The sequence below is a fragment of the Adiantum capillus-veneris genome, chromosome 9 (genome assembly GCF_014529385.1).
Source record: "Adiantum capillus-veneris isolate H3 chromosome 9, ASM1452938v2, whole genome shotgun sequence".
In the NCBI taxonomy this organism is placed as follows: Eukaryota; Viridiplantae; Streptophyta; class Polypodiopsida; order Polypodiales; family Pteridaceae; genus Adiantum; species Adiantum capillus-veneris.
This window is the reverse complement of record NC_140939.1, coordinates 96,208,769-96,236,618: the sequence shown is the minus strand read 5'-3', so window position 1 is coordinate 96,236,618 and position 27,850 is coordinate 96,208,769. Positions and strand designations below refer to the sequence as shown.

The following is a 27,850-nucleotide window of genomic DNA, read 5'->3' as shown; positions in this document are numbered from 1 at the left end:
TAATCACTACAATATAATATCCTAGTGTTGTATCTCTATGTGCCCATCCTTTGGGATGAGCTTCCACTACATCTACATGGAGAAGGATCCAGCTGGTACATTGGACGATCTTCTGTTACTGCTGCAGTTTTCGTTGTAATTTTTGTTGTAATCCCAAGAAAAGAATCTCTTACCTGTCACCATCCAAGAAACACAAGCTTGTCAAAAGTGGCATTACTTGGGAAGACAGGTGTCAACGACTCCCTCCCCTTGTTATTGGTGTCAAAAATTATAACAAAAACTAACAAAATAACATAGATCAAATATTAAGTTTAAAGAATGAGCCATATAGTTACGGTATTGTAAACGTCATTTAATTCCAGAAAAAATTGGACAGCGTCTCCTTTGTAATTTGAATCAATTTTCAAAAAATCCAATCAAAATGCCATCTTATCTGAGACCCTCACATGAGGATTAAGGCCCTTTTGTTTAAACCATTGGGGTGTTTTCAAAGTAAAATACTAACACTAATTTCAAAAATTATGCTTCTATTCAATAAAAAACATTTTATGTTTCCTTTATCATCAACAATGGTGTCATTCCCATGGAGACACAGTTAAGAGTCATAGAAAAAGGCCAGCATTCCATCAACTAAGCATTGTCACCACCAATTACTCAATCATATGTTTACTCAGTATAGAGCAAATACTACTAAGAAAATTGCAGTCCCAAACCATGTAAAAAAATTAAAAAAATTGTCGTTCAATGTATCAAAACTAGAACTATTGGTGTTCTCTCAAAATCAGCATCGAAGCTGTCAGATATTGTGTAGCCCTAGGTCATCAAATCCACATAGGTCAATGTTGTTTCATCCCACAAGAAAGACATTAAATTTTTGTCAAAAAAATCCAATCCAATGTCATCTCGACCAAGACCTCCACATAGTTTCTAAGAGAGGAAAGTATCAAAAAATAGCTTATGGTTATGAGGTCACCAATATATACTTACCTTGATTGAGTTTAACATGTCCATTGTATTAGACATTCATCTACATTATCTAATGTAAAGTATCTATCAAAAGGTATTGTAAAATCCATGTATCTACATATCATTAGATTTTCAACTCCTAATCAGCAAATATTTTTAACAATCAAAAAAGGTAGCAGGCATGTTGCATCACTACCGCTTCTCGCATTAAATCTCTCTAAAAAGTGAAAATTTGGGCAGCATCTCCTTTGTATAACGAATGATTTTTCAAAAATTCCACTCATTGCCATCTCTATCGAGACCCTCACATGAGGTTTAAGGCTCAACATCACGCATCAAATGTCTTCAGTTAGGGTTAAATGAAAAACCAAATCTCCCTGCACCTGGGCCTTACCGCGTGTCTATGTGTGCTTATGAATCGCATTTTTATGTGTCATATCACCCAAAAGTTGCTACCCTAAAAACCACTTTTTATTCATGTTCGAAAGGCCTGCACTTCATGTGTCATATCAACCAAAAGCTGATACTCAACCATCACGTACCAACCCTAGAAAAAAGTACTTCAACAAGACAAACTTAACCATTACCATAAGAATTATTGTATAAAAACAACCAGTATTTGTATCATGTGTGTGTGTGTGTGTGTGTGTGTGTGTGTGTGTGTGTGTGTGTGTGCGTGTGTGTGTGTGTACCAAGTAGGTGCTGACGGGAGCAAAGCGAACCCCGAACCCCGACGCCCTCTAAAACACCGGGGACCGAATGGCGCGCCTCGAGCGTGTCATGGTAAAGCAAACAGGGGGCACCACCTAGCTTCAGCGGCTAGGACGCAAACAACACACCACCATAACAAAGTTTTCATCCAAGAGAGATGGATGCTTGGGAGTAATGATGAAGAGGAAAGGGAATGAGATCAAGTGAGAGAGAGAGAGAGAGAGAGAGAGAGAGAGAGAGTGGGAGGGGGTATAGCGGCTTAGTACTTAGGTACCACAAAAGGATGGCGAATCCGCACACCCTTCACACATACACAAGCTCACTCCAAACACAAAACTAGGTGGCGATTCCGCACACCTCACATGGGCAAAACATTGCAAGAAAACATACTCACAAAACCTCAAGCTTTACTTAGAGAATAAGGCAATGAAATGGGGAGCATAGGGTAGGGGAATGAGAAGGGAGAGAGTGGTAGAGCACATGGCGGATAGGTGGGAGTTGATGGCGAAGACTCGCACGAGGGTTATGGCCATCATCCTTCATTTAGTTGCCCTTCATCTTCCATAGCCCAAGGGTGTAGAGGTCATGCTCAAGACGAGCATGGTGATTGCGGTGATGGTGATGGTGTGGGTGTGGGTGTGTGCACTAGGCACACAGTGCATAGTGTACTCTTTGGTGATGTTGTGTGTATGTTTAGTGTGATGGTGACCCCTCTTTATATAGGGGAGGAGGGGGGAGAAATTCTAGAATTTAGAAATGAAGAAATCATTATCTACATAGGCCATGTGACTGTGGGACCCACTTGTCTGGCTGTGTGTATATGTGCCAGAACAGCAGTCTCATGAGAGAGAGACTAAGAGAGAGATGGGTTGATGAAAAAAAAGTGAGAGGTGACATGGAGAATAAAGTAATTACAAGAGGGGAGAGAGGGGAGTGTGTTCAGAGGTGAATCTGTGTGCAGATGTGTGTGAACACAAGAAAAATCAGGTAACCACAGGGTGGGGATGGGTCTGTGGGCACCTTTTTCAATGAAACTGAGTGTGTGTGAGTGTGGGGGAGGTTATTTAGCTACAAGACAAGAGACATGGCGCCCTTTAGAGAGAGAGGGGGGTATTTGGGTCATGGGATATGATAGGAGAGAGAAAGGGGGGGTGGGGTATACTATTTTGGAAGATAGGGTAAGTTGCATGTGAGTTAGGGTGCATTATTGGTGAGTTAGAATGCATTATTGGTGAGAGGTGGGGTAGCTTGAGGGGAGAGAGAAAGGAGAAAGGACAAGGGGAAGAGAGAGGGGTTGACCTTTTGAGTGGAGGAGAGGAAAAGGGACACACGACGGGACAACAGTGAAGAAAAAGGAGGCAAGGTGGGGATGGGCTGCCCCACGGGCATGAGGTGGCCTATTTTACCTTTCTCATATATTTACATAATCATACTTTATTTTTTTCTTACTTTTTTCCAATGCCTTTTATCACTCCCTCCCTAAGAGGGGATTTTCATGGGGTGGGGACGAGAGAAGAGGGGTATGGGAGCTTGGCTTGTGAAAAGCCCCCATCATTAGCCCTCCCCTTTTGGCTAGAGGCATTCATGTCTCTAGCTCATCTGTTTGATCATTATCGTCGGAGGTAGCGGCTGATGGTGTGTCCTCATCTGGAATGTCAATTGGTGGAGCCTGGTCAAATCGAAGAAAATAAGGTTTAAGTCGCCAACCATTTACCCTGGTTTTATGAAGTTTTCCATCAGCCTCCATAAGCTGGTAGCTTCCATTGGCATACTTTTTCCTAATGATGAAAGGGCCTTCCCATCAGAGCAGGAGTTTCTTATCCTTGCGCGTGTCGAAGCAATTGTCGTAGCGGAGCACCAACATTCCTTTCTTCAATTTTTTTCCGGAGATGCTCGTTAAAGCTAAGCCATCTATGCTCTGCTTGTGCTGCATAATAATTTATTGCTTCTTCTCTGTCCAGCTGCAGTCTTTCCAAGTTGATGATGTGATCTCTCAAATGCATGTTGGGTTGTTGAAGTTGGCTTGCCATTACTCTGAGACTTTGTAGTTGCACTTCAATGGGCAAGATTGCTTCCTTACCAAATACTAGATGATACGGTGTGAATCCCAAGGATGTACGAAATGAAGTTCTGTAGGCCCATAAAGCTGGTAGTAGATACTTATCCCAGTCTCCAGGATGATTGTTTACCTGCTTGGTAATAATTTTAGAAACCATTCCATTTACCTTTTCAACTAGGCCATTACATTGAGGGTAATATGGTGAAGAGTGCCTCCTTGTAATGCCCAGTTTCTGCATTAATTCTCCTACCAAGTCTGCTCTGAAACCTGGCCCTCTATCAGAGATGATCTCTAAAGGTGTGCCAAACCTACAACATATGTGCTCGTAGATAGATTTAGCTACCTCTACTGCTGTGATTCTAGTGGTGGCTGTAGCCTTTGCCCATCTAGTCATGTAGTCGACCCCCATGATAATGTAGAATTTTCCTGAGTTGGCCCTAGGTAATGGCCCAATGGCGTCGATACCCCATTTTTCAAATGGGCCATATGAGAGAATAGGTGTCTGTGGTTCAGGCATAAGTGATCTAGTCCCGACCTTTTGACACAACTTACATGTTTTGCACCAGTGGTGTACATCACGGTTGAGGCTAGGCCATATGAAGCCTGCTTGCAAGACTTTCCTACTTGTTATGTCTAGGGCAAAGTGACCACCACAAACCCCGTCGTGACAGCTAGTAATTACTCCCGTGATTTCCTGAGAGAGAGGGACCTTCCTGAGTATTTGGTCCTTACCCTTACAGTACAAACCGTCATTAATGAGTCGATACCTTGTGGCCTTCCGCGTCAGCCATTGCTTCTGTCCCTTTGTTAAATCTGATGGACATTCTCCTGTTTCCAAAAAATGAATGATGTCAGGCAAGGCATCACTGCCTTGAAATAGAGGGAGCTTTAGCTTTATTGCTCCAACCACCACTTCCTGTAGTCTTTCACTTGCTAGGGCATCTGCTTCCTGGTTTTGATCCCTTGGGATATGGTGTATTTGAACTTCTTCAAACTTACCCAACAAGGTTTTTACACCACTTAAGTGAGTCCTTAAACTAGGATTCTTGCATGTCCATGCTCCATTTACTTGCCTTACCAGAAGTAGAGCATCCCCAAATACATTAAGGCATTGTACACCTTGTGAGACGCACCATTGTAGACCCTTGGTTAGTGCTGCATACTCAGCTTCATTGTTAGAATGTGAATCTAACAATTGGCCCAACGAAAATACCTTTGTCATCAAAGACCACTATGCCTGCAGCTGCTTTGTCAGACGCTCGCTTGTAGGCTCCATCAAAGTAGAGAGAGTATGCTCCTTCTACCATCGGTGGTACTGGAGGTAATCGGACTTCTCCTCCCTTAGATTGCTTCTCCTTCCCTTCAAAGACTTGGTAGGTCATGAGTCCCCCCAAACTTGCCCTTGTCGTGCTTTCTACCTGTACCGTGTAGTCAAACTCTTGCAGACGAACTAGCCATTTAGTAATTCTAGCAGACACATCCATGTGTTGTACAACATAGGGAAATATTTCATCCGTGGTCAGAATCACAAATTGCTTAGGCAGCAAATATGACATAAACTTTGTAGTTGCAAATCTAAGAGCTAGGACTAAGTGTTCCACATGGGTGAAACCTTTCTCTCCTGCTGTCATCATTCGACTAGAGAAGTAGATTGGCCTCATGAAAGATGTCGTCGTATCCTTTTGAAGTAGCACAGCCCCCAATGAGTCATCACCAACACTTGAGGTGACATAGAATTTTTCATCCCACTTAGGTGGTGAGATAGTTGGCAGAGTGGCTAAGACCTCCTTTACCTTGTTGTAGTGATGTTCGCTTTCCTCGTCCCAAGTGAAAGTTGATCTTTGAGTGAGTTGTTGCAGTGGTAGAACAAGTTGTGATAGTAGATGTATGAATCTACTTAAGTACCTCACCTTCTATAGAAAAGAGACCAGTTGACGTGCGGTCGTTGGTGAAGGTAGGGCTATGAGTGCGGACACCTTACTTGGGTTGGGGTTGATACCTTTTGCTGAAATTTCATGGCCTAGTAGAATGACTTTACTCTCCCCAATGTGGCATTTATCCACATTTAATTGCCCGCCTAGGCTCTGCAACCTGGCCAAACCTTCAGTTACCTTTTCTAAATGTGAAATACGGGAGCTATATATACAAAAATCATCAATGAGCACTCTTATGGATGTTCCAAAGAACGGTTGAAAAACATATGTGACATATCTTTGGAATGTGGCAGGTGCATTTGTGAGACCAAATGGCATAACCCTGTATGCAAAACAACCCCATGGTGTGATAAAAGTGGTTTTTAGCTGATCTTCCAAAGCTATGCGTATTTGAAAGTATCCTGAATAACCATCACAGACGGTATAGCATTCAAAACCCGCTACTTCATTCAGGATTTCATCCAAGAAAGGGAGAGGAAAGTGGTCTCTCTTTGTAGCTGCATTTAGTGGTTTGTAGTCAACACAGACTCTCCACTTACCATTCTTTTTAGGCGTCACCACTACAGGTGACACCCATTCTGAGTTTTCTACAGGATAGATGAATCCCGCCTCCAGCAGTTTCCTTACCTTGGCCAAGAGTGCCTTTTCTTGTATGACCCCCAGTCGTCGTAGCTTTTGCACAACTGGTTTTACCATTTCCTTCAGCTTAATATGATGTTCCACCACTGTAATGCCTGTGATTCTTTCATAGTTGTCAATGAACAGGTTAGGAAATCCCATCAACATTTGCAAAAAACTATCTTTCTCCTCAAGTGTTAATTCCGTAGACAACATACCCTTCAACCTACTTCCTCCTAGGCTAGGTGATTTGCTCTCCTCTTCATTGGGTTGCCCTTTTGGTGATGGATCACCAGTTGTGCTTACCCTTTGTGGATCCTTCATAATGATACCCATCACATCAATGGAACTGTCACTTTCGTCGGTGGATGTGGTCTCCTCCTCATAACTGGAAGATTCGCTAGTGGTTTCATCTGCCGATGTTTCCAGATTCATTTGCTTCTGCTTGCCAATCCTCATGTCGTAGTAGATTGTCTCCCCTTTCTTACCGGTCATGCGTAGAAGGCCAGTACCCCAGTCCTGTTTTGCCTTCATGGCCATCAACCATGGCCTTCCCAAAATTAGTGGATAGCCCTCCCCCTTAGCAGGCATTACAAAAACATCTACCTCTACCTCAGTGTTGAAAGCTTTTATTTTTACGGCACTTACCACACCCACACACTTTACTTTTGCGTTGTTTGCCATCTTTGCCTTGCATGGAGAAGGCCTGTCAACCTCGAGCCCTAATCGAAGCATCATAGCTTCGCTCATTACACAGATTTGTGCACCTCCATCAATGTAGGTGTTTCCAACCCTCTTTCCTTTTATGTTTACGTCAACATTGGAAGGATGTCATCCATGTTGCATCCCGAAATTGCTCCGGCTACCTTTGTTTTGGAGCGTCTTGTACTTACCATTTTAGACCATTGTTGCCTTACTTTAGGTACAAGATGTAGCAATTGTGGCCATGTAATCTTCGGTCCTTGCTCTGCCACATCCAATGTTAGATCATAGGGCTTAGAAATTTCCCCTAGCTGGAAGTCGGTGATGCCCAATTTCCGTCGTGGCCTGGATGGCCTCTTGCTAGTTTCTCCTCTCATGCTTCTCTCATCATCTAATTGTGTAGCTTTCTCCCTCCTAGCTCTTTTCACAGTCATGGCTTCAAGTGGTTCTAAAAAGGTTACCTTCTCCTTACCCTTGTCCCTCTCCTTTGCTCTGGGTGGATCCACTACTACGGCTTTTCCTTTCTCTTCTAGCCTTATGATGTTTACAGGGCGATCAGGTGGTGGGGCTGGTGGAAGAGCTGGGATGGATGCTTGTAGTGGTGTCTGGGGTGGACGTAGAATTTGTGTTGGTGGGGCTGGTGCTCGGGGTGGGGGTGTTCTTTCTCTAGGGGGTGACAATTGGTTCCTCCTACCTCCTCTATTATAGTTTTGTCGTGGTTTGGGACAGTAGTACATACCGTGACCGTCTTCTCCGCAGTTGTAGCAATGATACTCCCTGTTTTGTCGTCGTTCTCTTCCAGGGTCTTGATCTCTTTCTTGACTCCTCCTTTGCTGTATTAAGTGGACAGACAAATTCTGCAGTTGGTCAGTAATATGGGCCAACATATCTTGTTGGTCATCTCTTACCCCAAGAGCCGGTGGTGGTGGTGGAATGGTGGTTGTCGTAGTTGCTGGTCGACGTGATGTTGTTGTTTCTGTTGACTCAGTTTCTTTGGCTTTCATTCACAGCTTCTTGTCCTTAAGGCGAGCAATCTCAACGGCTAACTCGTACGTAGCCGGGAATCTACCTTTTACCTTCTCCTTGAGAAGCGGCCATAAGCCATGCGTGAACCAATCTTTTTTTAGGAAATCGGGTGCAGCTTCCCCCCTTGCCAATGACTCAACCCACCGTTCCCACAAATCCACAAATTTGGACTCATAGGTGGCATATTCTAAAAGACCCTCCTGTTTCAAGTCTCTCAACTTGTCCCACAACTTTTCTGAAGTGGTACCTCCCCCAAAGCGCCTCTTAAAAGCGGTTTTTAAGGGTTCCCAGTCATCCTTGGTTGCTTGTGGAAGTGCATTGTACCATGATCTAGCTTCTAGCTTCATGAGATGCTTAAAGATTCTAACCCGGGATTCATCCGTATCTTTGTTGCTCACTACACATGCTACTTCAAAGTCATCTAGGAAGTCTGTTACCAAATCCTCCCCCTTCTTTCCTTTAAATGTTGGAAATGCTACACTTGCCATGATTACTGAGAGAGAGCTAGAAAGACACACTGCTTAACTTGCAAAAGTTGTTTTCTTCTTTACAAGGAGGCGTGTATACCCTCTTATACTAGGACATAGATTAAAACTTCAAACGGTACATTGCCTTGTACCAAAGGTAAGACAAATGGCTGATCTGATGCCAGAACCTCAAAAAATCGCTCCCCACCCAGCATGGTGTCAATGACGTGCTCGTAGTGAGCCTTCAAGTCCAGTATTACCCTAATTGAAGCGTACACGTGTTGGTATGTGTGATCTGTCTTGAGGTAGGTTGTACTGATTCATGTGAAGCTTAGAGGTACTTAGTCACTATCCAAGATTGTGGGAGAGGGTGGTGTTCTTTCCTGAAACAAACTCAGTAGATCCCTAGTTTCTCTAGTGAGAGTGTGAGCCAATGATTCCGTTATCTGTGCTGCAGCATCAGGTGCGACTTGAAAACTGACTGTGATAATTACCTCGGTGAATTGAGTTACCCGATTCTCAAAGTAGAATAGTGTTGATTCTCTATTGGGCAGAGCTCCTTCCATTTTGTTGTTGTGGGTTGGTTGTAGGTTGCGGACATGGTTTCGACCTTCTCCTTCTTCTTCTTGGCACTTGGCCTATGCATATCCACTGGGTTTGGCGTGTTGGTTGACTCTCCCACTGCAAATCGATTATCGTTACGCGTGGCACTCGAGCTTCGATGGAGATGCGGAGTTCGTCTAGTTGTGCTTGGAGCTCTTCTTCTTCTTCTGTCGTCCAGTTAGCAAATCCTGCTAGCCATTCATCCATTCACAATAGTTTAGGGGTTTCAATCTTGTAAACTGAAGGGTTTCATGAAAAGATCCTCTGTGGGGGCACCAAATGACGGGAGCAAAGCGAACCCCGAACCCCGACGGCCTCTAAAACACCGGGGACCGAATGGCGCGCCTCGAGCCTATCATGGTAAAGCAAACAGGGGGCACCACCTAGCTTCAGCGGCTAGGACGCAAACAACACACCACCATAACAAAATTTTCATCCAAGAGAGATGGATGCTTGAGAGTAATGATGAAGAGGAAAGGGAATGAGATCAAGTGAGAGAGAGAGAGAGCGAGAGAGAGAGAGAGAGAGAGAGTGGGAGGGGGTATAGCGGCTTAGTACTTAGGCACCACAAAAAGATGGCGAATCCGCACACCCTTCACACATACACAAGCTCACTCCAAACACAAGACTAGGTGGCGATTCCGCACACCTCACATGGGAAAAACATTACAAGAAAACATACTCACAAAACCTCAAGCTTTATTTAGAGAATAAGGCGATGAAATGGGGAGCATAGGGTAGGGGAATGAGAAGGAAGAGAGTGGTAAAGCACATGGCGAATAGGTGGGAGTTGATGGCGAAGACTCGCACGAGGGTTATGGCCATCATCCTTCATTTAGTTGCCCTTCATCTTCCATAGCCCAAGGGTGTAGAGGTCATGCTCAAGACGAGCATGGTGATTGCGGTGATGGTGATGGTGTGGGTGTGGGTGTGTGCATTAGGCACACACAGTGCATAGTGTACTCTTTGGTGATGTTGTGTGTATGTTTAGTGTGATGGTGACCCCTCTTTATATAGGGGAGGAGGGGGGAGAAATTCTAGAATTTAGAAATGAAGAAATCATTATCTACATAGGCCATGTGACTGTGGGCCCCACTTGTCTGGCTGTGTGTATATGTGCCAGAACAGCAGTCTCATGAGAGAGAGACTAAGAGAGAGATGGGTTGATGAAAAAAAAGTGAGAGGTGACATGGAGAATAAAGTAATTACAAGAGGGGGGAGAGGGGAGTGTGTTCAGAGGTGAATCTGTGTGCAGATGTGCGTGAACACAAGAAAAATCAGGTAACCACCGGGTGGGGATGGGTCTGTGGGCACCTTTTTCAATGAAACTGAGTGTGTGTGAGTGTGGGGGAGGTTATTTAGCTACAAGACAAGAGACATGGCGCCCTTTAGAGAGAGAGGGGGGTATTTGGGTCATGGGATATGATAGGAGAGAGAAAGGGGGGTGGGGTATACTATTTTGGAAGATAGGGTAAGTTGCATGTGAGTTAGGGTGCATTATTGGTGAGTTAGAATGCATTATTGGTGAGAGGTGGGGTAGCTTGAGGGGAGAGAGAAAGGAGAAAGGACAAGGGGAAGAGAGAGGGGTTGACCTTTTGAGTGGAGGAGAGGAAAAGGGACACACGGCGGGGCAACAGTGAAGAAAAAGGAGGCAAGGTGGGGATGGGCTGCCCTGCAGGCATGAGGTGGCCTATTTTACCTTTCTCATATATTTACATAATCATACTTTTTTTTTTTTCTTACTTTTTTCCAATGCCTTTTATCACTCCCTCCCTAAGAGGGGATTTTCATGGGGTGGGGACGAGAGAAGAGGGGTATGGGAGCTTGGCTTGTGAAAAGCCCCCATTAGTGCCAGGTCATCTATTTTTCGTGTTGTTGCTCAAAGTATGACCGTGCTAATCTACCTCAGTAGATTAGCACGTACTCTACCTCAGTATTGCAGCCAGCAATTAGACACCAAGATTTTCAGATGATACAACCATAACAATAACTACTAATTTTCTTCGAACAGCATCAGTAAAGTGTTAAGAAAAAGTATGCAAAACCCCAAATACTGAGTACGTGCGTGGCACCTACCTGTAGAACGGTTTTGTAATCTTTCTACGGGAAATGTATTTCCTGAGCCATGCCCGAAGTTATCATCTCCGCAAACTCTATATGTTGCGAATGTCGTATCGCACCGCTATGCGTGTACGTCTAATTCATGGTACATCCCACGAGATAATCGAGCTTTATTAGAGAGTGTATGCATAAATTATGATGTGTTTATGATAGGGAGCACCCCTATACATTATGTGTGTGTGTGTAGTACTACCAATGCGTCAAAGACAAAGGTCAATATGTGTCCGCATGCGCATGAGTATGTGTGTGTGTGTGTATGTTTGTGTAAGATAGAGCGAGATCTACCTACACATGAAGTCGAAGGGAGGAGGAGGAGGGGCGATACATACACTGAGATGTGTGTCGAGACACATTCATGCCACCTTCAAGGAAGTGTCCCGCAGATATTTGCAAACGACACCACAAAGAAGTTCATGCGAGTGAGAGAAAGAGAGATAGGAGAAAAAACACAGGTGTTTTTTTATGTTGGATGTTAGAAGAAGATTTTTCTATTTTTGCAGAAGTCTAACTGGCCTTACGGGATCATAACTCACCTTCACATGGTTAGGTATGAAGCATGTTATTGGGACATCATTTATAGCATGTGTAGGTAGGGGTGGTAGGTCAAATATACAGCTTCAAAATATCTGGTTAGATCTAATTAAAAGCTACGTCACATTTTGTAAGTTAGCCAGCTACGAGTATGTCTTTACGCGTGATGATTTTTAGGTAGAAATGACCAAGCCATTGAGGACACGGCCAAATTCTTAAAGAAAGCATTATAATTGAGTATTGATTTACTCGCCACAGCACGTTTGGTAAGCCATAATAAAGGAGTTCAAAATTAGGTTGGAGAATCCCTTTGTACATGAACTTGGCCACCTTCATCGGTCCCATTAGACAGGTTATAAACCGAGTAGGGGTCAGTCAAATTAGAACAAGATTACAAAATATGTTATTGATTAGCATAAAGCCTTGTGTATATACAAGGTAGGCATAAATTTGTAAATAGGAACCCACATAGATTTATTGAATGAACCAAACTCCAATAACCGTCCAGTCACAAACTCCAATATCCGTCCAATCGAACAATGTGGCAAGGTTAGGGTTTATGTATGCCAATTGGGATGCATGCTTGTGTGTGAGGGCATTAATGTAACTTCGAGTCAGCTAGTGGGGACTCAGCTAACCCTATTAATGAAAGAGAATCTCGTTCGAATAATTGCTAGTGGTCAAACCAAGACCTTGCCATAGAACATTATGATACTCTCTATGTGTGTTAAGGATACTGTGAGCCAGAGCAAGCTAGGTAAACGCCAAGTCCAAGGTTGCGTAGAATAGTGCAGCAAGTCAATAAGTATGAGACAATGGGACATTATCTTCTGCCCATGTAGATAAGTGTGTGTGTGTGTGTGTGTGTGTGTGTGTGTGTGTGTGTGTGTGTGTGTGTGTGTGTGTGTGTGTGTGTGTGTGTGTGTGTACCCGTCCTATCCCAGGCGCCATACACAATGTGTTTCAGCAATAGGCCCATTGTGTATGGGCCTACTGCCTCATCAAAAGATGAGTTAAACTAAAGTCTTTAGCAGAGAAGTGTCAAGTCAAAGTGCCCATGAAGAGGTAAAAAATATTTGTATTAACACAATGTCTGATATTGTCTTCAAGGAAGACATTACTCCTGTAGGAGTTTTAAGGCTTTGTCAACCAGTTTGAAAAAAGTATGGTTGTCATTGATAATCTTTAGATGATATATGCCATGTCCACATATGTGTAGTAGGTAGCATGTTCCTGTAATCATCAAAATAAAGTTTATAAAAGCATGGATGAGTAGAATTGGATTAACCTGCTACTTAAAACCGACTGAGCCAAAAGACTACAATAGTCGTGAGTAGGAATCCAGTCTATAGTCAAGGAGAGACCACCTAACACTTGTCAACCTGTCAAGGAATTATAGACAATGGGTCAATCAAAGCCTATAGACAAGAAGTATCCAAAGCCAGCGTCCTCGTCCACCCAGTTTCCTGGGAGGGCCTGGTGTTTAGGGGGGTGTGTAGTTGTTTAAATTTAATAAATACACACCAAGGAACAAAATGTTCAAAAGACGACAGCTGAAGATGTCTAGGCAATGATTTGTACAGAAACAACTCGGTCTTAAATTCATAATTGTGCAGCATAATAAGAATGAGGTATCATTCCAAATGAGTTTATACGAAGGTATCATAAGTATCCTAGTTGAATCATCAAGTGTTATCAAAGTCGAACTGCAACATGCTAAACCTTTTTAAGCCAAGATAGAATTCTCACATGCATCCATATAGTCAAGAAAACAGATATGTTAGACTTGGCTACGTATGGCAGGCTTCAAAGAATCTATCAGTTATTATCCATGTCAAACTTGAATATTATTAGACTAGCTATTGTCCTATTTATTAAAATCTCAAGGGTTTTTTAGCATCATATTTTTGCCACAGTTACTCCATATGTTTTAACTTCTTTTTTATAATAACAATTTACTGTAAAAAATGTCGACTAATCCATATCATTCTATGTATTGCTTTAGCTAAAAAAGTATGGAAAAAACCTGCATGTAATGCAAAGTTTTGTAACTTCAGTTGTAGACCAGAACTCCTATCTAGACACAGCTGGCAGAAGACACCTGCTATGGAAGAACGGATTTCAAACCTGGACCGGTTTAGAGGCAATTTATCCAAGAGCCAAAATCCAAAACATTAATCCAGTAATCAACAGCATGTTGTATGTCAGATATTTTGCAAGTCAAGGCCAGCATGACAAAGTCCAGCAAGGTCAACAAAGAAGTAAAAAGATCTTGCTAAAATCAGTCCAGAGAAGTATTAGCTAGAGCCAAAGAAGTACCAACCAGAGCCAGCCAGAAAGCAGGCCACCTCAAACTATACCCAAATATAGTCAGTTTATGAGAGTCAAATATAATCCAAAATAGGACTAGCCTCATCCAGAGACCAGGACATATTTAGGTAGTAAAGCACCAAAAACCAGATCAGTATCCATATATATTATGCCACTTTTCAGTAAAGCATCAATCCTAGAATATGTATGTATGTATAAAGTTTACATATAATTTATGGTAGTACCCCCAAGCGCTAGCTGTAGTATATCAGGACTAAGCCAGATATCCAAGACCCAAAAAGCCAACCAGTAATCAGCAACAGGTTGTAGGTAAGTCAAAGCAAATAAGCATTTCCTCCTCAGTATAGAGATTAAGCCAGATATCAATAGACAATCATGGTATTATCTGCAAAATGTATGTATCATAACCAGATTAGAACCTGCAATTTCCAAACTCAGATTTTGGCAATAAATCACTTCCTATGGTTTTGTAAAACAAAAAGTTGTAAGCCGAAAACATTTCTCAAAAAAACCCCAATGTAACTCTTTGAAGGAATATGAACCACCACATAACCCTCCAGAATACAAACCAGTGTCCAATATTATACCCTTCTCAGTAGAAATATTAAGCCAGATAGCAATAGATAAGGTCAAGGCCACCAGTCTTCCCCATGTTACAACACCATACCCTCCACAGGTAGCATGTTATGCAAATTCTCAGGTAAAACTAATTTTCCACAAGTTTTCATGATAGGAAACCAAAACTTCTACAGAGATTGCGCTTAATAAATTCTCAAGCTTTAGTAAAGTGAGTAGGACTAGAGACCAACAAACCAGTTTTTAGCTTTTTCTAGTCAAAAGACCAGCATAATTTTTAGAAAAAATGCTTCATGTTTTATGTCAAAGATTAGTTATCAACTTTCCTCAAAAAGGTCTCTAACATAAAATATGGCTAGAGTTCAGCTATAAAAAACCACTATACCATAGGTTGGTAAGAAGCTTAGTGTTAGCATCCCCCATTTTTCAATACTCTAAGGTAAGAAAAACCTGTCATAATCCTCCAAACAAAGCAAGAGATTATCTAACAACTGAGATTTTGAGTGAAATATAGAACCTGTGAGCAGAAGTAATCCCAAAATCATCTCCAAAGTGCCAGGGGAAAGCCAAGTACAATTCCAAGGTCATCTTGCTCTTTTATTCCCACTTTCTTTAACCTAACAAACCAAGTTGACCATATCAAGTTTGTTTACAATGTTGCACAGGGCAGGATATATCAAAAACCCAATGGCCAAAACCTAAATTATAGCTGCTTTTCCTGTATGTTAAAAGGCAAAATACAGAAAAATACCCAAGTCTAAGTGAAGGGAGAAGAGCCCCTCACCTTAATATAGGGGTAGTGGATGGGTATGTGTCAGTAGAGAAGCGTGTCAGCAGTCGTCACCCAAACAATATGCCAGGTATGGCCACACCCTGCAAGCTATCCACTGCGCGCAATCCACATCAAGATCATGAGCGGGCCCTAAAGAGGAGGAGATATTACGAAAAGGTTGAGCTACATGCCTTGCCACGCCGCCAACATCATCAGAAAGGGAAGGGGATCGGTGGCAACATATAGTGAATAGAATTCCTTGCTGTGGTTTAAGCCAGGAGGCGCCATAAAGGAAAGGGGGTAACATTTACCCTTTAAGGTTAGAACCTCAAGGGATTGTTCTCACTGCTTTGCTTTCTAAGGGTTAAATCCACAAGGGATTGCTCCCACTGAGTTAAGATATTAGAGGTACTCCTTAAACCATGTTAACCAAGACAGCATAGTAAGCCAGCACCAAGGAATTCAAATTTCAATTTAGTAATTTCATACTCAAGGTGGAGAACCTTATGCTAAGAGTAGGCTACTTGTACTCGTGCAACAATATTGTCAAAGGATTAGTCAACTCTCAGAAGTGTATTGGGTAACATATCAGCTACATACATAGTTTGGGTAGCATTACCAACATAGCAGTGTAAGTAATAATCGGTATCAAGGACCCAATTAGAATCACCCTATGAGGTAATTACAAGTGTGGCAATAGATATTGAATAAAAAACCTTGCATCGGTTTATGTGAGGAGGAGCTATAAGAGGTACTCATTCAACCATGCTCACCAAGACAGCATAGTAAGCCAGCAACAAGGAGGACCCTCTTATTGGCACATTTGCCTTTAAGTGGGAGGTTTTTGGGGTAAAGGTGAGGGGCTTGCTCCACCCACATAGCATTGTGTCTCCTTCTCCCCTTTCTTGCATGCACACAAGCATACACGCATTGCACTTTCGTCAAGAAAATAGTCCACAATGCAACCACAATTTTATCCCACCACAAATCAAGTATTGCTGCTTAACCTTGGGGATTGTCTTCCTCCTTCAGTATACAATAAGGGATTCACAAACTTCTTGTAAATGGGATCAATCATAGAAAAAAATGAAGAGGATAAGGATATGGGGATCAAAAGAAAGGCAAAATACAGTAGAAAATTACCTTCTAAGATGTGTAACAACATACTACACTGCCAACCATTCATATAAACTTTATTTTTTAAAAACTCTCTACTTGTAGAAATATCCATGTAGCACATACACTAGAAAAAAGTTTCATCCATAGATTTAATAGCATGAGCTCCATTGGATACAAAATTTTGCTAGCTCATCCACTGCATTGCAAAAAAAAACATGTTCTCTAAACATACAAGAAAGATAAAAATTACTCATACTTCTATTGTCTATGTCATATTAATGATTGATTCTCTATCGATACATTATTTTTTCATTCATTGCTTGCCCTCATTTGTCTTTTAATGTCCATTAAGTTGATCCTTTATCAACAATATGCTTACTAATTCAACATGGCTCGCAATATATTCTTCACTCACATGTTTCGGTAAGTTTTGCCAAAAATATATTATTTTTTTTAATTTATTTTTTTCCTCTAAAAAAATATTTGGTAGTCTACTTTTAAAAGTATATCCCGTAAATTTTTGTTAGCCTATTACTTAGTGATGCTTTATCTATTACTTCAACTCTACAATAAATGAAAACTACGATCTAGTTCACATGGCTCATGTAATACTAATATCCTCTCATAATTTGTCGATGTGTTCATTTGCTTCGAAACTATATATCTTTTAAATTCTAGATCATAACTCTCCACCATGCCAACCAAGCAAGAGTAGTTGAATTTTGTGGTTCATCAAATGATAAAGGCTCTTCCTCATCATACATGCTTGACATAGCCAAAACATAACAATCTAATGTATTAGAGGCATGCTAAAAACTTGAATGAGTACGACCAAACAAAGCTACACACAATTTACTGTCACACAAGGTTTGCACGAGCCATCTTGGCATACCTTGAGCCTGCTCATTTTTCAGCCCTATCCCCATCAATTACATCTTGTAAATCTACATTAGAAAATTATTGATATGTAATGTCCTACATAGGCTATACATGTGCCTCATCAGGACTTACATTTGTACACCCACCATCAAATAAAGGCAAAAATGTATCATATACATTTTGTGAGCTCGTGTATGTCTCTTTGGTACATGCCAGAGCTGTAGCTTCCACAAAAACAACACTTCAATCAATCATGATACACTTTATTTGTGGATCATATTACCTATAACCTTTGTTTTTTATAACCAAGACAAATACATTTCACAGCCTAATCATCCAATTGTGTGCATTGTTGTTCATACACCAAAGCATGAGCTAAGCAACCAAACACACACAAATGACCAATGAAAGGATTCTTGCCATGCCAAGCCCCATAAGGAGTAATAGACTTCAATGCTTTAGTGGAGCATCTACTTAGTACATATGCAACATACGTGATAGCTTCAAGCCAAAACGCATATGGAAAAGCTTCACTTTTGACCGTAAATCGTGACATTTTCATAAGTGATGTGTTTTGACTCTTTGCAATGCCATTTTGAGAAGGGCTATAAGTGTGCCCACACTACAATCAGATACATTTTTAGCCATAAGGAGAAATTGGTTGAAGCACATAAATACTTTGGCTTAAGAGCATACACCCAAGCATGCCTGGAGTAATCATCAACGAAAATCACAAAATACAAGTGATTTTCAAAAGAAGGGGTGTGCATTAGACCACAAACACCATTGTGTACAAGCTGCAATTTGCAAGTAGCTCGCATAGATCCATCCTTTGAAAACTTAGAATGCTACATTTTGCCAAAAATATAGCCTTCACATAGAATGAAGCAACCATGTCAGGTTTCTACAAAAGCAACAAAGTGGAAAAATTCAGATGACCAAAATGTGCATGCCAAATTTTTGCATATGAAATAGGCTTCGAGTCAGAAACTGCAGATGGTGAATCTTGCACACATTTCTTATACTCATTGAGCTTATATGGTCCATGAAACAATGTACCAAATACCATAATAGTATTGTGTGTGCGTCAACCATAGTCTAGACCTCAATTGCCCATTCTCCATCTCCATAGCCTTTGAAGCCCTTGTTGGCCCCTTCATTGCTCTCGTTCTTGACCCCAAGTGCTTTCGTTGCTACCGCTAACCACATATCTTGTACATTACTGGCTCATGCGACCCACCTTCGGCAGGTCTCATTCGCTCTTATCAAGGGATCATTCCTATATAGTTTTTCAAGCTTACTCATCTGAGTATGTGTATATGTACCCACATCTTCGGGGGATCTTGCCCGCTTTTACCAATAGGCCAATCTGATATAGTTTCTCAAGCTCAAACATGTGAGCATGTGTGTACATACCTACATGTGTATATAAATATGTGTGTGTGTGTGTGTGTGTGTGTGTGTGTGTGTGTGTGTGTCCATCTTTATATACTTCTATGTGAGAGTAGCTTGCACCATTGGTTGTAGATGCAAGAGGTACGGGTGTAGTGCAAGTTAGGTCCATTTTATTACACATAGATACACAGGGAAGAAAGAGGAAAATAAATATACATATTTATTGACAAACCATTGTCTCCATCGTCTCTATAAACAAACAAACACACACACACACATACATTTTTCTTTTATTCTTTTGATGCAAGGGAGTGTTAATGAGAAACATATCAATTGGAGTTACATCGACTTAGCTCAACATTTTTGCTCTCCTTATTCTCCTAATTTCAACTATTGCTACTGAAGTTTATCAACTTGCCTGCATAGGAGACAATGGAAATCGGTGTTGCCCTCTCTAGTAATCACTTTAAGGTGTTGACCAATCTCTTCGATCGGGAAACCCTATGATTGGCAACAAAGGGCTCTCTATTCAAAAGGGGGCCCATGTCTATCATTACTATATGCACTCTCTATATATGGAGTCTACTCTCTCCCTCTTCCCACAATAGGAAAAACTCACAATAATATGAGAGAGAGAGAGAGAGAGAGAGAGAATCACCTCTATATTTAACACCAAGAGGCCGTCGAGTCATCATCTCAAACATGTTATTAAAAAGTAGGAAGATGTGTTGGTTTATTGGCTGAAATTTATCAACTTGCATGCATAGGAGACAATGAGAATTTGTGTGACACTCTCTGGTAATCACTCTCAAGCTCTCACCAATATCTTCAATTGGGAGACCCTATGACTGGCAACAAAGGGCTTTCTATTCAAAAGGGGGCTCAATGTCTATTATTACTATTCATTCTCTCTATATGGTATGTTGGTCTTTATGGGTGGGGGGGAGAGATAGACAGAGACACAGAGAAGGTTATTAATTAATTTCATTCCATTAGAGATATACCAAGAGCCACTACACAATGGTCATAAGGTATAGCTCTAAAACAAAGAATGTATGTTTACCTTTTCAAATAGTTCATGTAAGTAAATGATGTGCGTAGGGGTAAAGATGGTTGAGATATGAGCGGGATTTTTTCATGGTGTATTGTCTAATATGGCACCCGAAGACAAGCTACATCACTTGTAGCATCTATCACATCATGTGATTAATAATGCAAATGTCAAAAATGATCTCAGGATCAGAAAATTGTGTATGACCCTTAAGAGAGAGAGAGAGAGAGAGAGAGAGAGAGAGAGAGAGAGAGAGCACCATGTTGTAGTGTGTCTATAGAATATAAAAACCATGCACAACTTCCAACATGTCGCAAGAGCATGCCAAAGAATGAGAGAGGGAGATAGAACCACCAACATGAGGTGTACTATGTGTGTGTGTGTGTGTGTGGGGGGGGGGGGGGGGGGGGGGGGAGGGAGAGAGAGAGAGAGAGAGAGAGAGAGAGAGAGAGAGAGAGCACATGGCCTATCTATTTTCCACAAACCTTGCATTTACATTTACTTGCACGACGCACCTATAGTGGGTCTCATGCACTCTTACCAATGGGTTGCTTTGCGGCTCATCAACGGACACTTTGTGCTGGTCAAAATTATTTATCCATGGCTACTATAGAATGGCTAGAATTATCTACCTACACCTTGAAGTACCACACTTGTGGAGGCTCTGTAAGAAGTTGTCTTATGGTCGGAGATAGTCTTCTAGGCGAGACAAAATTTGTCCAAGCGTGTCCTTGTACAGGTAATGGGCTGACCTACATGCTTGTAGGCCAAGGCAAAGATTGGGTATGTCCATAGGTTTGGCATGCATGGTACCACATCATGCTTGTTCACCATGTGCTAGCTCAAGCCGCTATCCATCAACACTTGCTTCTCAAAGTCCAACCTCAATGTGGTGTTTCCCATGCAAGGTGAGTTGATGGCGAGCACCCTATGGTGGCACCCAGAAAGGCCATTTGTGAGCATCACTTGGCACATAGTGTGGCTAGAGTGTCACCTCGAATGTGACCCACGCACATCGCATAACACACATTGTGGGCCTGTATTCCCAAATTTCATAGTACTAGGCACATATTCTAAGAGGGGATGATGTTGTTCGTCACATCCTTGAGAGCCAGCTGGAAGCCCTGGTGTGCTCACATGGCAATGAGTGACATGTAGATGGCCTTATCATTGGCACTGTCATAGCAAGTGCAAGGCTATTGCTCCTCTAGCTTCAATCTTACACACAGACTCTTGCACCAAGTGGAAATTTTATAATTTCATCGCTTGGGCTCCTCGCTTTGTGTTGCATACTCGCACAAGCAACTAGGCTTGAGTCAGAGTGGCTGCGGGATGCCACATTGTGTTGTATGAATATGATGCTCCATTATTGTGGGTAGCGTAGACAAATGCAGCAACATAATATCAAACCTTAATTCTTGACAAATACTTCAAGGTAAAGGACCATAGATTATTGCATAGACTCAACTATAGAAAGTTTGAAAGGAGCAGTGTAATGAACCTTGAACATACCTATCATACTTAAGCTCTAAAAAGAAGAGAAGCGTGTTCTTCAGTTACCCCACATGTCTCTTTGATGCAAACATTTTGTATTATCACATGAAATGGCTTTGCATTTCCGTGCCTCACCAAAAGCCTTCAATAAGGGGTTTATACTTGCACCAATATGTGCATGCACATTGGCTCATGTTCACATGAGATTTTAGCTATAGTTCTTCAATTCCTATCATTGTAATAGATAGAATTTTTTAAATTTTGAGTCTTTTCTCAAGGACAAAAGAGAAACTAAAGGCATATAGTGTAATACACTCATGATAAAGAGAGGTTGCATCATAATACATAATCTCCTTTTGATAGAGTGTCTCTGTGTGATAGAAAGAGTATATACACTTACAAACACATGTGCATCATACATATATTCAATTGCAAGTGTACACAGACACATAAATATACATACCGGCCTACCGGCCGGTCTATCCCGAAGCGGCCAAAAGAAAACCTCTTGCCAACTTGATGTTGTATTGGTTAGGTCAATTCATGACCTTGACCCTCTCTCTCTCTCTCTCTCTCTCTCTCTCTCTCTCTCTCTCTCTCTCTCTCTCCACAACGTAATAAGACTTCCATGTGAACACTTCTAGGACTATACCTTTTACTTCCATTTAGCAACTACAAATTGCATTTTGCTTATTTTCAATGTATCCTTTTGTTTTCAAAACTCACAATTGTGAGTGATTGTATTATAAACTCAACTATTTTCAATGCATCTTAAATCAAAGTTCACGTGGAAAAATCAAATCGTACAGTAAAGTCATAGAGCAAGGTATACAAAAAATACCCATAAAATGGGCCAATGGCTTGGTTGATTATGGATTCTTGAAGAGCAAATCAAAAATCTGATGCAGGATTACCATGCAACTTCAATACTACACCATACTACCTAATTATCCAAATCATCAAGACGGATAGTGTTTCAACAATAGTTAGGTGCACATTGTAGGCAGCTAGATCGTGCCAAAGTGTTGCATTGAAATAGCCAGAGCTTCTTGCCATTGTTTGGGTCGTTACAAGAATTGAACATCGGCCTCACCAACACCTCATGCACTTTGCACACAACTCTCCTCCAGGAGCACTTATCACCTTGTGCCCTTTTGAGCCCTGTGCCCTTTTGAGCCCCATCCACCCCTATAGGCCAGCTTATGCTAGGTGATCCTCCTCCTTAATTATATGCAAATAAAGGAAAATAAAAACTAAACTTCACATGTATGCATATTTGAGCCAAACTCAAATCAAAACACTCTTTTTTTGACACTTCACATGTATACAAAGAGAAAAACTACATGCACTTTTGATGTTTTTTGGGAATGCCGATTGTGTTGCTGCCGCCTATTTTGAGAGTGCTTCAAGTCGCTATCTATGCAACAATATTACACATTTTTATAAATACTTTCATATTTGAATCTTCAAAACCATCATCTATATTTATAAGCATTACTAAATTGTGCCACTATTTTTGTAGCTATATCAATTGGACAGCTCTTCCATTTCTCTCTCACCCTATGGCCCAAATATCTCCCTCTAGATCATCCACATAATATCCTCTCAAGAATACCCTAGCTTAAGCATACAAAGTTGTAGAAGAACATTGACAGCCCCCCTTCAGAAATTGCGTAAGATCAAATACTTAAAATGAAATGATCTCTAAAGATGCTCCTTGTAGCTAGTGCATCAAAGAAGAAAAGAGGTTAAGAGAGATTCAAGCCATAGTAACAATCCCAAGCGACCTTAGAGATATATCTGGTGGGGTGTGTGTGTGTGTGTGTGTGTGTGTGTGTGTGTGTGTGAGAGAGAGAGAGAGAGAGAGAGAGAGAGACGTGGGGCTGTGGGACTAAATACCTGGAAGCTTTATCTCGGACAGTAGCTAGGCTCTTGTCATTTGCAGCTTCAACGGCTTTTGTCGTCTGCACCAGCTCGGATAACAGCTCTCTCTCTCTCTCTCTCTCTCTGGTTGATCTGCCTGTTCGGCTACCTCCATTCTTGTCTGTTCATCTACCTCCGGACTACAGCCATCCCTCTCCGAGCCCCTCCTGATCCGATTGTGCCTCTCCAGGCCTTCACTTTGCAATGCTCCATGTGGCAAGTCTGAATTCTTCCCTCCATAATATGGTAATATAGATGGCTAGCATCTCAACATGACCTTTGTCTTAAGTAGAGTGTCTTCTTTTTAATCCTGATTCCTCCCCACTATCGCCTCACCTTTTTGCACCAACACATGGTTGCTTGCAACTCGCAACTTTGGAGCACTTCAGACTCTTTCCACCCTCCTAGTTGCACCATCGATGCACCTTCTTTGTTTCTATGTTTTGCATGAGGCAAGGAGAAAACGGCTCATGCAAATTGGTTGTAGTTTCACTCTCATTAAAACCTTTTATGTAATGAACTTTTTTTTTCCAGCAAAGCATTGAAAGTTATATTAACAAAAGGGAGGCAAGACAATATTACATCGATCACCCAGACCAGGTGAAGCCTCAAAACATGACTAGGGAGACTCTCCCTTTTTACAAGTACCAGGGAGACTCTCCATTTTTACAAGTACCCAACGACCACTCAGACAGCATAACAAGTTCAGAATTACAACCATCATGCCACTCCGATAGCATGTAAAGAGTTAATCATGTCCTGGATAATCTCCAGCTTTGAAGATAGACTCCTGTGTATCTTCTCTATTGGCAGCCAGCATGTTGCGGATTTCCTGTAATTTTCTCCTGTTGATGGGCAGTTCCAGTCCTCTTCATCCAGCTCAAAGTGGACTCTCTCAGCATCCTTGGTAATCTTGTTCTGAAGATAATCGATGTTCACTTCATTGATATTTTGTTTGTACACCTACAAATTAAACCCCACGAAAAGAGATCTCAGGCTGGGAGCCTGGTAAGCCTCATTAAACACATAGCTATTTCTCAGTTTCCAGATAATCCACAAGAACTTAGCTCTCTTACAGTTCCAGTAGCAGGACAAGATGCCTATGGTATCTCCTAGAAGTAGTTGTTTCCATGAGACTGGTTTTTTAAGCACTACTCTAATAGGGGTGAGTATGACTTTGGATTGAGGACAGGTTATGAATAAGTGATATATCGACTCAACCATAGATTTGCATCTGCAACATATGCCAGAGGACAATCTTGCTCTCAGGCTTTTCTCCCCGGTCTGTATGGCTTTATGGAGAATGAGCCACAGCAGCATTGACTTCTTGGGTTGGATTACCTTATCCCACAAATTCTTAAACTTGTACATCCACTATTTTCTCTCCAGACTGACTGCCCAGCCTCTGTTTAAAGTTATGTGCAGAGGGGGACTTAAGTCCTTGCACCTTGTCTGAGGGTGCTGGAGCAAAAACCCCCCTTTCGAGCCCAAAGCATTAAGTGGGACAGAGTCTTTATGAGATAGTTTCCAATCCTTTATCCTAGGAAACAACTCCATTCTAGCCTATATGAGTGTAATTTCCCACGGCCTGAGGGAGTACTGTAACAGAAGTTCCTCCATTGTTTTCCACCTGTGTTGTTGAGGATCCCACAGAACTCCCCAAGTGGAAATTCCCTTCTTGTGGAACCGAAGAGCAGACGTCATTTGATTTTCATTGATCGGGGTTAAGGGGGCAAGTGGCCACCAGATGGAGTCGAACTGTCTCACTGGGATAAACTTATTGGAGATCCAAAACACTTCTAGGGTGCCCCGAGCTCGGTTCCATGCCCCCCATAGAGAGGTTAGCAGGTCAGACCCTTTTGCTTTTATTTGGAAAGGGCCAAAGAATATGGTGACCCAGTTGAGATTCTGCCAACTCTTCGATTTGCTCAGGGAGAAGCTGTTGAGGTTTCTGAAGAGGAGGCTACTCCATTCCTGATTAGGGTCTTCTAGTACTATTTAACAACAATTTTGTCCGCCGATGAGTTCACATTTTTTGCACCTAAGCCTCCTTTAGCCACCGGTATGCAACAGATGTCCCAACTCACTTTGCTGCTGCTTTTTTGAAGGGATTACCTCCCTAGAGGAAGCTCCTACAATACCTATTTATGATGTTTAGATGAGAGTCGGGGAGACACCAACAACTTAGGAAGAAAAGAATGTATGCATTGAGGAAGTGGTTAATCACCAACTCTGCCAGCCAAAGAAGCCTAAAAGCTTTTCCATCTTTCCAGTTTGGACCTGAATCTTTCTAGAACCCATTCCCACCTTTGCTTGAGGGATACATTGAACCCAAATGGGATGCCTAACAGTCTGAATATCACTCCATCTTGAATAGGTTTGCACCCTTCCTTGAGAAGCCATTTTGGAATAGAAGAGCGAGAAGTTCTGACTCCAGTTTTGCTATGATTGACTTTTGACCCCGAAGCCGTGCAGAAGGTTTCCATGGCAGCCCAGAAGGCCTGAATAGAGTTAGCCTCATTGCTCAGGAGTGCATTAGTGTCATCAGCAAACTGAGAAAGGCATTATTGCTTGCCACTGCTAGGCAGAGGGTTTCCATTGATGACACCCTCTGACATCTTATCTTTAACTAGAGAATTGGGACCATCTGCTCCTGTTGCAAACAGAAGAGGGGCCAAGGACCAACCTTGCTGAATGGACCTATTCAGCTCAAAAAATTATGATAGAGCACCATTAATGAGACCTGTGCTCTAGCATGACCAAAGAGAGTGGTTACAAACCGGATCAACCCCGGACCAAATCCCATTTTTTCCAGGCTGAGGAGGATGAAAGACCATTCGAGCTGGTCATATGCTTTATCAAAATCAATTTTACAAACACATTGTCGATTCCCAAATCTTCTGCATGATCAGTGCCTTCCCAGAGAGCTATGACCGCCTTGATGATCCTTCTTCTTTTAGTGAAGCCTTTTTGTTCTGTACAAATCCATTTCATTAAAATGGGGGTGATCCAGAGAGCAACCACTTTAGCAAAGATCTTGTAATAGGTGTTGAGCATAGTGAGAGGTCGCCAATTAGAAAGGTCTTCCCTGGCACCTTTTTTGTGTAAGAGCTTGATAATACCCATGTTAATAGAGAAGGGGAGGGCCCAGAAACGCACTGCTTCTTCACATACTTTGAGGAGACAGGGTGCAAGCACTTTTTTAAACATCTGAAAAAATTTGGAGGGCATCCCATCCATCCTCGAGGATTTATTAGGGGCGCGTTGGCTGTCATAATTTCAGCGGTAGAAAAGGGGAGATCTGCTCGAAATCTAGCCTCCTCTGGAACTACTGGTAAGCTGTACTTCCAAATTTCCTCCCTGGCTTCAAGCACTTGGGGGGAGATTACTTCTTTAGAGCTGAAAAACTTCTCAAAGTGAGTCCTACCATATTCGAGATTTTCTTGTTCGTTTAGAATGTTACTGTCAAAAGCCACAAATAAGGGGGTGGAGTCTCTAGCTTGCTTCTTCCTGGGAATATTGAACATCTGCTTGTTGGTTGGTCTGTCAATTTTGCATGCCCACCACTCCTGGAAGAAAATGGTGGCATGTTGGTTGGCCACATCTTCCTCATGTTTTAGCTTTGATCTCAACTCGAAAATAGCATTCTGTGATTCTTCAATCTGCTGTCCTGTTTCGAGTTGTAGGAGAGAGTTGTAGATTTGCTCCCTTTGTTTCCTTCTGATTAGAGACACTTCTCTGCGAAATTTGGACATGCTTTGCTGAGTCTCTCTGATTGTAGCCGACCATGTTGCAGCAGGACTTGCAGTACCAGAGAAGTGACCTATCCATAGCCTTTCAATCACCTTCTGAACCATGGGCAGCTTGAACATGGCAGGGTCCGTGTGGAACCAATGGTTCCTGATCTTACCAACCTTCTGATCCATTACTGTTATCACCGGGTAATGGTCCGACATGCAAGAATCAAACCTAATCTTGCTCTTGGTCCGGTTAAATGAGTTGGCCAGCGGTAGAGATATGTAACTACGGTTTAGCCTAGCTTTACGAGCCAGATTACCTCTGAAGTGATTCTGCCAAGAGAAGACACCAGGTTCACAGTTGTCCCAAAGTCGTGTTTTTCCTTCATTTTGTCCCAAAATTCTTTCTCTCCGCCACTTATGACCACAACTTTACTCAAGAACCTATCTTGAGAGCTCTCAACCATATTAAAATCTCCAATTATCAAGACTTCCCCCCTCGATTGGGAGATGTCATTCCACATTCTGGTTCTTTGGGCTCAGGAAGAAGCCGCATAAATCGAGACAATTGTACATCTGTCCGGAGCAACCCAGTGCTCCCCCGCTAAGACACCTTGGTTCTAGGATAGCCACCCCAATGAGAGCCCCACTGTGGTGCCCCCTGAACCCCTTGTACGAGTGGAGGAGAAACAATTGAGAGTAGATGATACCTCCTTAAGACGTTTGGAGAGGTCCTCTCCATTGACTTTTATCTCTTGTAAAGCTATGATATCCACTGGATTGTCAACCACCCAAGCTCTGATCTTTCGTGACTTGGAAGGGTCACTAAGACCCG

General features: G+C 42.0%; 1 protein-coding gene across 2 annotated transcripts; it reads right to left on the bottom strand.

The window, feature by feature from the left end:
• Positions 1-18: 18 nt before the first annotated feature.
• Positions 19-27,421, bottom strand: LOC147450845 (uncharacterized). 2 transcript variants are annotated; one of them, XM_086519856.1, is made up of 2 exons: positions 23,255-27,421; positions 19-173 (listed from the first exon to the last, which is right to left on the bottom strand). In XM_086519856.1, the coding sequence occupies exon 1, from the start codon at positions 27,232-27,234 to the stop codon at positions 26,272-26,274; it is 963 nt and encodes a 320-aa protein (XP_086375982.1). In that variant the 5' UTR covers positions 27,235-27,421; the 3' UTR covers positions 19-173; positions 23,255-26,271. The 2 variants fall into 2 exon arrangements, with proteins under 2 accessions (XP_086375982.1, XP_086375983.1); XM_086519857.1 differs by lacking the exon at positions 19-173 and having other exon boundaries at positions 22,139-24,241; positions 24,355-27,421.
• Between the last annotated feature and the right edge of the window lie 429 nt (positions 27,422-27,850).

What these genes read in the sequence shown, in the direction of transcription:
- LOC147450845 (XM_086519856.1), bottom strand. Translation starts at nt 27,234, where the DNA reads ATGTCGGACCATTACCCGGTGATAACAGTAATGGATCAGAAGGTTGGT.